Genomic DNA, 12,090 nt, shown 5'->3' on the forward strand with positions numbered 1-12,090 from the left:
CCAAGTTCTTTACAGTTAACTTTAATTCCCCCTTCCCCCATCCAATTCAAGCCCATTGTGTCTGTGTAGGCCCTTCCAAAGAGTTCCAATCACCCCTTATTTCCCCAAAGCCCTCCAAATATTTCCCCTTCAAGAATTTTACAATTCCCTTTTGAAAAGTTATAGAATCTAAGATTCTATATGCCTCAACACCCCTCTCAACAAGCCATGCCACATTTGTGTTCAAAAAAAAGTTTATTTATTAGCCACAAGTAAGGCTGCAATTAAGTTACTGTGAAATTCCCCTAGTCGCCGCAGTCCAGCGCCAGTTCGGGTCAGTGCACCCGACCAAGCATGTCTTTCCGAATGCGGGAGGAAACCGGAGCACCCAGAGGAAACCCACGCAGACACGGGGAGAACATGCAAACTCCACACAGACAGTGACCTGAGCTGGGAATTGAACCCAGGTCCCTGGCGCTGTGAAGCAGCAGTGCTAAATACTGCGCTACCATGCCGCCCCCTCCCCAATTGTGTGTGTACAATGAATCAATTAGTACTCCTCTGCATTACATTTTATCTGCCACATGGCTGACTATTTCACCAGTCTATCTACCTCCTCCTGAAACCCATTACTGTCCTCAATTGTTTGTTACATTTCTGAGTTTCCCTGTCATCTGCAAACTTCGAAATTCTGTGCTGCATACTTAGTCCATGTTATTAATATACATCAAAAAGGTGCTGTAGAATACTAAAAAGGTAACAATAAGCATACATAAAATCATGATGTGGAGTTGCCGGTGTTGGACTGATGTAGGCACAGTAAGTAGTCTCACAACACCAGGTTAAAGTCCAACAGGTTTGTTTGGTAGCACGAGCTCTCGGTGCGCTGCCCCTTCATCAGGCGAGTGCGTAATTGTAACTTAATACATAAAATCGTAAGAGCTAGTATCATGTATAATATTGGGCATCAGACCAAGGCTGGGATACAAGTTGATAGGAGGAAATAATAAGTGAATTTTTCAATTCTCATTTCATTAGAACAATGTAAATTATGAAAAGATGAGACAGGATAGATAGAAGCATAGTTTTTCAGCAATTGAGGTTTTAAAAAAAAAAGGCCATAGAGACTGAATTTTACATATTATGGGGAAGAAAGTACTTTGCACCATTGTATGGCTGTGTATTTAGCCATGATGTGGAGATGCCGGCGTTGGACTGGGGTAAACACAGTAAGAAGTTTAACAACACCAGGTTAAAGTCCAACAGGTTTATTTGGTAGCAAAAGCCACACAAGCTTTCGAGGCTCTGAGCCCCTTCCTCAGGTGAGTGGGAATTCTGTTCACAAACAGAACTTATAAGACACAGACTCAATTTACATGAATAATGATTATTCATGTAAATTGAGTCTGTGTCTTATAAGTTCTGTTTGTGAACAGAATTCCCACTCACCTGAGGAAGGGGCTCAGAGCCTCGAAAGCTTGTGTGGCTTTTGCTACCAAATAAACCTGTTGGACTTTAACCTGGTGTTGTTAAACTTCTTACTGTGTATTTAGCTCCAGAGTTAATCACTGAAGCATGCAAACGGCATCAACATTTAAGGTTTAAGTTAAGTTAAGGGTGGAAAGAGTTGAAGAACATGACCCTTAGAATTAAATGTGATTAATCTCCATGCGAGCAAATAGTCCTAAACACCAACACAGATTGTCTGGGATGAATGTTTGTTAACCCTGTAACTTAATGCGTAAACCAATAAAATTCACAAAACTAATAAGTTACCAGGCAACTGATCTTTAAAGCACACCATTATGGTTGCTATGTCTCAAAATTCCTCGTAGTTATCGACTCAATTCACTGATAATTCTGGCACTCTCTGCAGGGTGGGACATGAAAATTTCGTTTTTAGAAAGCTGACTCATAACATTCAGAAGCTGAGTTCAATAATGTAAGGAGACACCAGAAATTCCCACCCAAGGAATAATCAAAATAATCTTCAAGAAATCAGAGCAAGATACTGACTACAATTATAGCAGGGCTCAATTCTGCTTTCTGAGACAGCATCATATAGATTCATTATGGCACAGAAGGAGGCCATTCAGCCCATTTAGTCTCGGTTGCACAATTCAGTCAGTCTTATTCCCCCACTCTGTTACAGCCCTGAAAGTTTATTTCCTTCAAGTGCCTATCCAATTTTTTGAAACAACTCATCGCCTCCACTTTTCACCATCCTCATAGGCACAGTCGAGGTCATTGTCACTCGCTGTATAAAATGTTCTTCCTCACCTCTCCCCTACGTCCCCTGTTCAAAAGCTTAAATCTGTGTCCCCCGTCTTTGTACTGATCAGAAAAGCTTTTCTTTCTCTATCTTAGCTAAACCTATCATATTTTTGTTCATCCATCATATTTTCTGTCAACCTCCTTTGTTCCAAGAAGAACAACTCCAGCTTCTCAAATCTAACTTTGTGGCTAAAATCCATTGCCCCTGAAACAATTCTGGTAAATCTCCTCTGCATCCTCACACATTCTTCCTGAAGTCACTGAAATTTGGAAAGCTATTCTTCAGTTGTGGCCTAACCTAAAAGGAGGAGATTGTCGTCAACTTCAGGAAGCAGAGTGGAGAACATGCCCCTGTCTACATCAACGGGGACAAAGTAGAAAGGGTCGAGAGCTTCAAGTTTTTAGATCACCAACAACCTGTCCTGGTCCCCCCATGCCGACACTGTAGTTAAGAAAGCCCACCAAAGCCTCTACTTTCTCAGGAGACGAGGGAAATTTGGCATGTCTGCTACGACTCTCACCAACCTTTACAGATGCACCATAGAAAACATTATTTCTGGTGTATCACAGCTTAGGATGGCTCCTGGTCTACCCAAGACTGCAAGAAACTACAAAAAGTTGTGAATGTAGCAAACCAGCTTCCCATCCATTGACTCTGTCTACACTTCCCGCTGCCTCAGAAAAAAAGCCAGCCTAATTAAGAACCCCACACTCCCTGGACATACTCTCTTCCACCTCCTTCCATTGGGAAAAAGATACAAAAGTCTGAGGTCACGTACCAACCGACTCAAGAACAGCTTCTTTCCTGCTGCCATCAGACTTTTGAATGGACCTACTTTGCATTAATTTGATCTTTCTCTACACCCTAGCTATGACTGTAACACTCCATTCTGCACTCTCTCCTTTCCTTCTCTATGAACGGTATGCTATGTCTCTATAGCATGCAAGAAACAATAATTTTCATTGTATACTAATACAAATGACAATAATAAATCAAATCAAAATCAAATTAAATAACCAGAGTTTTAAATGGTTCAGCAGGACTTTCCTACTTTTCATAAGCTGCATTTATGTATTTGCCAGTTTGCTGTAAATCTTGCAGATCTGATTTATCTGAGGAACACAGTAAGAAGTTTAACAACACCAGGTTAAAGTCCAACAGGTTTATTTGGTAGCAAAAGCCACACAAGCTCCCATTGTTTTGTTTCTTAAAGACTGGATTAGTTGTAAGTATTCGCATTCCAACCATTATTCATGTAAATTGAGTCTGTGTCTTATAAGTTCTGTTTGTGAACAGAATTCCCACTTACCTGAAGAAGGGGCTCAGAGCCTCGAAAGCTTGTGTGGCTTTTGCTACCAAATAAACCTGTTGGACTTTAACCTGGTGTTGTTAAACTTCTTACTGTGTTTACCCCAGTCCAACGCCGGCATCTCCACATCTTATCTGAGGAATGCATAGGTGACTAGTTTTGAATCAGCAACAGGTTTGTTTACAGTACTTTAACACATCTCAGAACTCACAGGATTTCCGACATCTGGTTTCAGTCCAGAGCTTTTGGTCTTTTCTGGAATCTTCTGTTTCCCTAACTCTCCAGCTCCATCCACAGGCTTAAGCAATCAGGTATTGTGACATAGATCAATAACTGAATCAAACACAGAATAAAGCACAAGCCCAATTTCCCAACCCTTTGCGAACATATGCCCTGTGACTTTCAATGATTTATGCATTAGCACTTCCAGGTTCCCCTGTCCCTACATGGTTTTAGAGCTGGTTCCTTAAGCCATTCTTTCCTCTCCTTATCCTTTCTGCCGAAATGCATCACCTTACATTTCTCTAAATTACATTTTATCTGTTAGCCTATGCCATGTTACAGTCAACTAGTATCATTCTCACTCTTTGCCACACTCACAGGTATGGTACAAATGAGTAAATTTTGAAATTTTACTCTGTTGTCCAATATCAAGTCATTTATATCATTTTTTAAAAGAAACAAACAATAGCACAGATCACTGGGGAACACCACTATTATCAATGTCTGTATTTTCCAATTCTTTCGCCGGATGTCGACGTCGATGGCCAGACCAGGATTTGTTGCACATTCTTAATCGGCCTCGAGAAGGTGGTGGTGAGCGGCTTTCTTGAACCAATGCAGTCCATTTGGTGTAGGAACACCCAGGGAACATCCAGGATTTTGACCAACAAATAGTGAAGGAACAGTGTTAAAGTTCCAAGTCGGGATGGTGAGTGGCTTGGAGGGGGATCTTCCAGATAGTAGGGCTCCCATGCATCTGCTCTTGTCCATCTAAGTCATAGAGGTTGCAATTTCAGAAGGTGCTGTCCAGAGAAGCTTCAAGGTTTGCTGCACTGCATCTTGTAGATGGTACACACTGCTATCACTGTGCATCAATGCTGGAGGGAGTGAATATTTCAAGCGGTGGATGGGGTGCCAATCAAGTGGACTGCTTTGCCCTGGATAGTGTTGAGCTTCTGGAGTGTTGATAGAACCTGTACACGTCTAGCCAAATGAAGAGTATTCCATTACACACACGACTTGTGCCTTGAAAATCATACCAGGCTTTGAGGAGTCAGGTGGTGAGCTATGTGCTGCAAAATACCCAGCCTCTGGCTTACTCTTGTAATCACATTATTTATATGGCCAGTTCAGTTCAGCTTCTGGTCAATGGTAATCCCTAGGATGTTGATAGTGTGGGATTCAGTGATGGTAATGCCATTGAACATCAGATGTTTGATTCCCTCTTGTTCGAGATAATCACTGCCTGGCACTTGTGTGACATGAATGTTATTTGCCACCTATCAGCCCAAGCCTGAATACTGTCCGGGTCTTGCTCCATTCAGAATCTATGCATTCACTTGAGAAATGATTGCACAGACGGTACTGATACTCCTATTCTATGATTCTCAATTTTGTTAACTAGTCTCGTGTAGTACTTTGTCAAATGCTTTCTTAAAACCCAGCCAGACAGACCCTTTCCACTTACTGGACATCAAATCAACAGACTCGCGATGCCAAATTATACCAACCTCAGTTGTTTGCTGGTTGGAATAAACTAACTCTGCACTTGGGTTTGAGCAGTTCAGTCCCACATTTATCACATTAAATCAACAGTGCCATGTCACAAAAGAAATTCAACACTTTAATACATTAAAATTAGTAAAGGAATTTATTTAAATTGCCCATATTCCAAAGGGATATATCCCTACAACTGTTTGCATCTCGAGCTAGTAATTGTTGGATTTTACATACATTCGAATGTATGATATAGGAGCAGCAATAGGCCATTCAGCCCCTCGAGCCTGCTGTGCCATTCAATAAGATCATGGCTGATCTCATTGTGGCCTTAACTCCACTTTCCTTCCTACCCACCGTGCCATTGAGCTCCCTTGTTAATCAAGAATTTATCTAACTCAATAACCCCCCCTTGATCACTCTCTTCAGAATGCCACAAATTCACGACCATCAGAGGAAAAAATTCTTCATGTCTCTACCTTAAATGGAAGACCCCTTATTTTTAACCTGTGCCCCGTAGTTTTTGGCTCTCCCAAGGGGAAACGTCCTTTCAGCATCCACTCTGTCAAATCCTCTCAAGATCTTATATGTTTCATTAAGTTAGTCTCTTATTCTTCTAAACTCACAACTTGTCCTCAACCCAGGAGTCAATCAAGTGACCCTTTGAATTGTTTCTAATACAGTTATGTCCTTCTTTCAACAAAGAGACCATAACCATAATTCTCAAGTTGGTTTTGAACTGCTAGTCATAGGCAGCTTTCGTTTCCTCTCGCCCTCTCACAGAAAACTTCCCCTATCGTGGCATTATTGTTTCCTTCCAGAAGCATCACAAATGGAAACAAGTCTGGGGAAAGTATTTCTTAAACAACAGCAAACCAAGCATACAAATTAAAGTTTATTTATTAGTGTCACAAGTAGGCTTACATTAACACTGCAATGAAGTTATTGTGGAAAGCCCCGAGTCGCCACAGTCCGCTGCCTGTTCGGGTACACTGAGGGAGAATTTAGCATGGCCAATGCATCTAACCAGCATGCCTTTCAGACTGGGGGAGGAAACTAGAGCACCTGGAGGAAACCCATGCAGACACGGGGAGAATGCGCAGACTCCGCACGGACAATGACCCAAGCCGGGAATCGAATCCGGGTCCCTGGCACTGTGAGGCAGCAGTGCTAACCACTGTGCCACCCAAATGCCATTCATTGTAATACTTAAAATTTAAGAAAATGGAAATAGATGGAAGTGCCTACCAAGATAGTAAGATCTTTTGACCCAGTGTATATAAATTGTGATTATATCGCTTAAAATTTTAATTTTTCTTTTATAATTGGCGGCACGGTAGCACAGTGGGAGGGCGGCACGGTAGCACAGTGGTGAGCACTGCTGCTTCACAGCTCCAGGGACCTGGGTTCGATTCCCAGCTTGGATCACTGTCTGTGTGGAGTTTGCACATTCTCCTCGTGTCTGCGTGGGTTTCCTCCGGGTGCTCCGGTTTCCTCCCACAGTCCAAAGATGTGCGGGTTAGGTTGATTGGCCAAGCTAAAATTGCCCTTAGTGTTCTGGGATGCGTAGGTTAGAGGGATTAGTGGGTAAATATGTAGGGATATGGGGGTAGGGCCTGGGTGGGATTGTGGTCGGTGCAGACTCGATGGGCCGAATGGCCTCTTTCTGTGCTGTAGGGATTCTAAGATTCTAAGATAATTGTGTTGAAAAATTTGCGAAACCTGGAGTGTTTAAATGCTTGTACACTAACGTGCAGCAAATTTATTGAACAATTGTAATGGTTATACTGATTTTAAAACCATGTTTCCTGCACATTAAGTGTGCATTTATCCTGAACTCATAATATATTACATATTTTACTTTGTCCCTCTAATGTGAAAACGATCTCCTAAAAGCTTCTTCGAACACACTAAGGACCTCAGCACCCTTTAATATAACACTGACCCAGCGTGGCAACTATAACACATAAAAAGATTAAGAGCTGGGAGGGAGGGTTGGAGAAAAGAGTATGACAAGCCAAGACCAGGAAGTGACTGGCAGAGACCAGATATTTGGGAGAATTGTAACATAATTCACCTCACTTTTAAGTACAAAAATTAGAATTACAACATTCAAATTTTAAAAATAAAACTAAAATTACAACATTAAAACTGTAAAAAAAACAATCGCAACCAGTTTTTAGTGTAAACTGCTACCTTAATAGCAGTTCGAGTTCGAGCAGGTAAACTCAACTATGTCGAGGATATTAACACTCGCACAGAAAACCCTTTTTACCTCGAGAATAAAAAGAGGAAACATGGATATTGATGCACACCATTCCGATGTCCTCAATCTCGCTGCATTATAACACTTTGTACTGGCAAGGATTCCCATTTGAAGCAAACTTAGGCGGGGAAAGAAAGTTGGGCTGTTTTTTTTATACCGCGGGAGAAAACTAAATTACCAATATTCACAAAGCAGGAAGAGGGCAAGAAGAGAAAGCTGCCCACTTTCAGCTTACCTCAACATGCTTCTGCTTGGAGTCGGGGATTTTCATACGAAGCAAAAAAACTTTCCAGCAACTAAGGCATGAATGCGAGTTGTGGGCACGATCCTCACCCAGCCACAGATCTTCGGCGCAAGTCTCTGCAGGTACAGGAACAAGACAACCTGTTTCAGCAAAGCAGCGCTTCTCGACTGCAGGGAAGGGGAGGTTCCTGATTCAGCACTGACATATTCTCAATACTTTCAGTCGGAAACCAAATGCTTGGAAACGAGGTTGGAATGCACAAGTCCAGATACTTTACATGAAAAGATCTTGATCCCACAGCTATAAGCTGCTGTCTTTCCTCTCTCTTACACACATAGATATATTTAAAAGCACAAATCTGCAAATCAAGTCTCCAAACCTACTTCCGTTCCAGTGGGACAATTTCACGTAATGCCAATCAATAAATTAGCCAGCTTAACATTTACTTCGGCAAGCAAAACTTTTTTAAATCCCTGCACTCAAGCACAAAGTGAAATGCTCCTCCAGTCACAGTGCCACTGTTTAGGAGGACTTGCGTGCGAGCTATGAAAAAACAAACTATTCCATATTTTTGAAAGTTTCTTTTGCTCCATTTGTTCTGCCGTTAATGAGTATGTGTTTCTTAATGGTTTCTTGACTGCCAGAAATTATATATTTTGTCTGGATAGGAGTCTAAACAGGAGTTTTGGGGAATTGTGTATTCTCCCAAAGCATGTTGATAGAGTCTGTATTTCCTCAAAACCATTAATCTTTATTTACAGCAAGTATTTACACATTTGGGCCTGTACACGGAATTGGAGCTTCACCTCCTTCCAGAACCCTCTACTTCGCAGTCATGTAATCTGACACCATAGTTATATCAATGCCATATATGCTTCTGATGTTAACCCTTTACCCTACGTTTCTCCCCAAGTCTTTGTCCCTATCATATTTGCATCCACCCACATTTCCCCCAAAACTTCACAGGATTAGTCTCTGAGGAGCCTTGGCAAATCACCCTGATCTTGTTCTGATCTCCTGTTGAGATCCAGGATATTCCTCACTCTCCGTTCTGTAGGTGTGAATATGCTTCTGTATGGCTATAGAGCTTGTAGTAAATCTTTCTCCATCATTGAGATCTGAGTAGTAAGCCCAAGTTTCAACTGGCTCTCTCTCCAAGGATATTAAGGCACTATGGTACTCCTTATGGTACCCTGGTCTTAATCCTGTATGGCCTTGGTTGCGGAATTTTTCAATGATCGTACCTTCTGTTGGTCTTGGACATCTAATTTAAACTTTGTGGGATATCCTTTCATATTGGGCTTAATGCCCTAGTACTTGACTTCAGTGTCATTTACCTCCCCTAGGAAGTTTACTTGTGGTCCTTCCATGTCTCATAAGTGCCTCTGTTTCAAAATGTTATCCCACTTATTGCAGGGCATCAGCATTTTTGAGCAACAAGCACTTTTGAAGTGACCTATTTTTCCTGAGTTGTGGAACTCTGTCCCCTCTCCCCCATGGGACATTCTCCTTGCTTGTCCGGTTTAGCTGCCACGCCAAAGACGTTCCAAAATGGCATTTGGCACACTCTTCCCCGATTTGGCAGACTTAAACTTAGTTTTCTTTTTCTCTTTTGACATATAAACGGAATGGTCTCACTCCATTTTCCCCATTGGGCCTCTCCTTCCAAAGAACAAACACCCAATTCTGTTTCCTGAGTTCTATTTGCCTTGGATTCTGAACTACTTTTACTTATGTTAAATCCTCTTTTGTCTGTAAAAGATTTAATAAAGTTTAATCTAGGTCATCAATGACAATTATGTCACAGATGAGCTCACCTGTTAAGATTCCATAATCAGTTCTCTGCCAGCCAATAGAGATCATTGATAAAGGAATCCATACTTTCACCTGGTCTTTGCTTTCTTTTAGTAAATTTAGCCCTAAGAAATTGAGGTCTCATCAACCCCCTATCTTGCTATCATGTCATCAAAGATAGGTCCTACTGCATAAAATAGTATACTGACCTGGTATTTTTTTATCTATTTTGTGAAATCCTGAAGCAGTTCTGTATCTTTGTGAACCTTTTTCTCCAGTTGTCTCAGTTCTGGGCCTGGTACGAACCTTGTGCACTCTGTAATGGTTCTGGGAGTGGTAGTGTGGATGTCATGCTTCTGCTGAGGCCTGGAATCCTGTTTCAGTTCAAGTTTAAAGTTAAAGTTTATTTATTGGTGTCACAAGTAGGCTAACATTGCAATGAAGTTACTGTGAAAATTCCCTAGTCACCACACTCCAGTGCCTGTTCAGGTACATTGAGGGAGAATTTAACATAGCCAATGCACCAAATCAGCACATCTTTCAGACTGTGGGAGGAAACCGGAGCACCCAGAGGAAACCCATGGAGACACAGGGAGAACGTGCAGACTCCACACAGTGATCCAAGCTGGACATCGAACCTGGGTCGCTGGCGTTGTGAGGCAGCAGTGCTAACCACTGTGCCACCGTGCCTGCTGCTGCTTGCTCTTCGGCCACTGGGTCTGTATCTCAACTTGTATCAGCTGCTCTGATACAAGTTGAGATACATGTTCTGATGTCTTGGTGAGTCTTTATTTTTGTCTTTCCTGCATAATCATTTTCTTTCCAGCCCAGTATCTTCTTCTTTAAGGTGAAATGTGTCTGTTACTTGCTGCCACTGTTTCATTGTGTGGTAGGGGTCTAGACAGGGATTTTAGGGATTGTCTTTTCTCCCAAAGTATGCTGCTCAAGCCCATAACTTCTTAAAACCATTACTCTTTATTAAAGCAAGTATTTATGCATTTGGAATATTTACACAGGTTGGAGCTTTGCCTTCCAGGTTGCTGTTACTTCTCCATGTGATCTGACATCATTACATCAGCATCATGTATGCTTCTGATATTTACCCTTTATTCTTATAGAACCATAGAAAATTACAGCTCAGAAACAGGCCTTTTGGCCCTTCTTGTCTGTGCCGAACCATTTTATGCCTAGTCCCACTGACCTGCACTTGGACCATATCCCTCCACACCCCTCTCATCCATGAACCCGTCCAAGTTTTTCTTAAATGTTAAAAGTGACCCCGCATTTACCACTTTATCCGGCAGATCATTCCACACTACCACCACTCTCTGCGTGAAGAAGCCCCCTCTAATATTCCCTTTAAACTTTTCTCCTTTCACCCTTAACCCATGCCCTCTGGTTTTTTTCTCCCCTAGCCTCAGCGGAAAAAGCCTGCTTGCATTCACTCTATCTATACTCATCAAAATCGTATACACCTCTATCAAATCTCCCCTCAATCTTCTACGCTCCAGGGAATAAAGTCCCAACCTATTCAATCTCTCTCTGTAACTCAGCTTCTCAAGTCCCGGCAACATCCTTGTGAACCTTCTCTGCACTCTTTCAATCTTATTTATATCCTTCCTGTAACTAGGTGACCAAAACTGTACACAATACTCCAAATTCGGCCTCACCAATGCCTTATATAACCTTACCATAACACTCCAACTTTTATACTCACACTCCAACTTTTATCCTGCCATTTCAAAAGTAAAGTTCATTTATTAGTCAGGTTTACATTAACACTGCAATGAAGTTACTGTGAAATTCCGCCTAGTCGGCATAGTACGGCACCTGTTTGGGTCAATGCACCTAACCAACACGTTTTCCAAAATGTGGTAGGAAACCAGAGCACCCGGAGGACACCCACGCAGACATGGGGAAAATGTGCAAACTCCACATAGTGGCGCAAGCTGGGAATCGAACCCAGGTCCCTGGCGCTGTAAAGCAGCAGTGCGAATCACTATACTACTACGCCGCCCAGTACTACTAGCCATTGTTTTGGGAATACTCCTTGTGAGCAGAGACTTATGGTGAATAGCCAAACATGGCCTGATCGGTGATCAAGCCTTCAAGTAAAGAGACATGAGAGAGGATTAAAATGAGGTGGTGTTGAAAGGAATAGCTGGAGAAATGAAGACAGGAAAGAAGGGGATGTGGTAGTTGGGTTATAAACTGAAATGATGGAAGATGACGTACCTTAATGGGATTATCCCAGAATTTTCCGAGTTGGTGCCAGATTGGTTGCTGCCGTGATACCTCTTATCCAGTGCATCATGTTCATCATTGGCCTGCTGCAGTGCTCCAGTGACGCCAAACGCAAACTGGAGGAATAGCATCTTATCTTCTGATTATCATCCGATCTGGAAGAGGGGACCAAGTGTAGGGTAACAAAGTTTGCGGATGACACAAAGATGAGTGGGAAAGTAAATTGCGTGGAGGACACAGAGAGTCTGAAGAGAGATTTG

At 42.1% G+C, this 12,090-nt stretch overlaps 1 protein-coding gene across 2 annotated transcripts in view; it reads right to left on the bottom strand.

Moving 5' to 3' along the window:
- Positions 1–8,205, bottom strand: part of traf3ip2l (TRAF3 interacting protein 2-like) — a 63,631-nt gene extending 55,426 nt beyond the window's left edge. The window contains exon 1 of one of the 2 annotated variants that reach the window (XM_078232866.1): positions 7,784–8,205. In XM_078232866.1, the coding sequence (XP_078088992.1) occupies positions 7,784–7,791 (8 nt within the window). In that variant the 5' untranslated portion in view covers positions 7,792–8,205. The remainder of the gene's footprint in view (positions 1–7,783) is intronic. The other variant, XM_078232865.1, reaches the window with a different exon arrangement.
- Between the last annotated feature and the right edge of the window lie 3,885 nt (positions 8,206–12,090).

Source organism: Mustelus asterias, chromosome 17 (assembly GCF_964213995.1).
Source record: "Mustelus asterias chromosome 17, sMusAst1.hap1.1, whole genome shotgun sequence".
Lineage (NCBI taxonomy): Eukaryota > Metazoa > Chordata > Chondrichthyes > Carcharhiniformes > Triakidae > Mustelus > Mustelus asterias.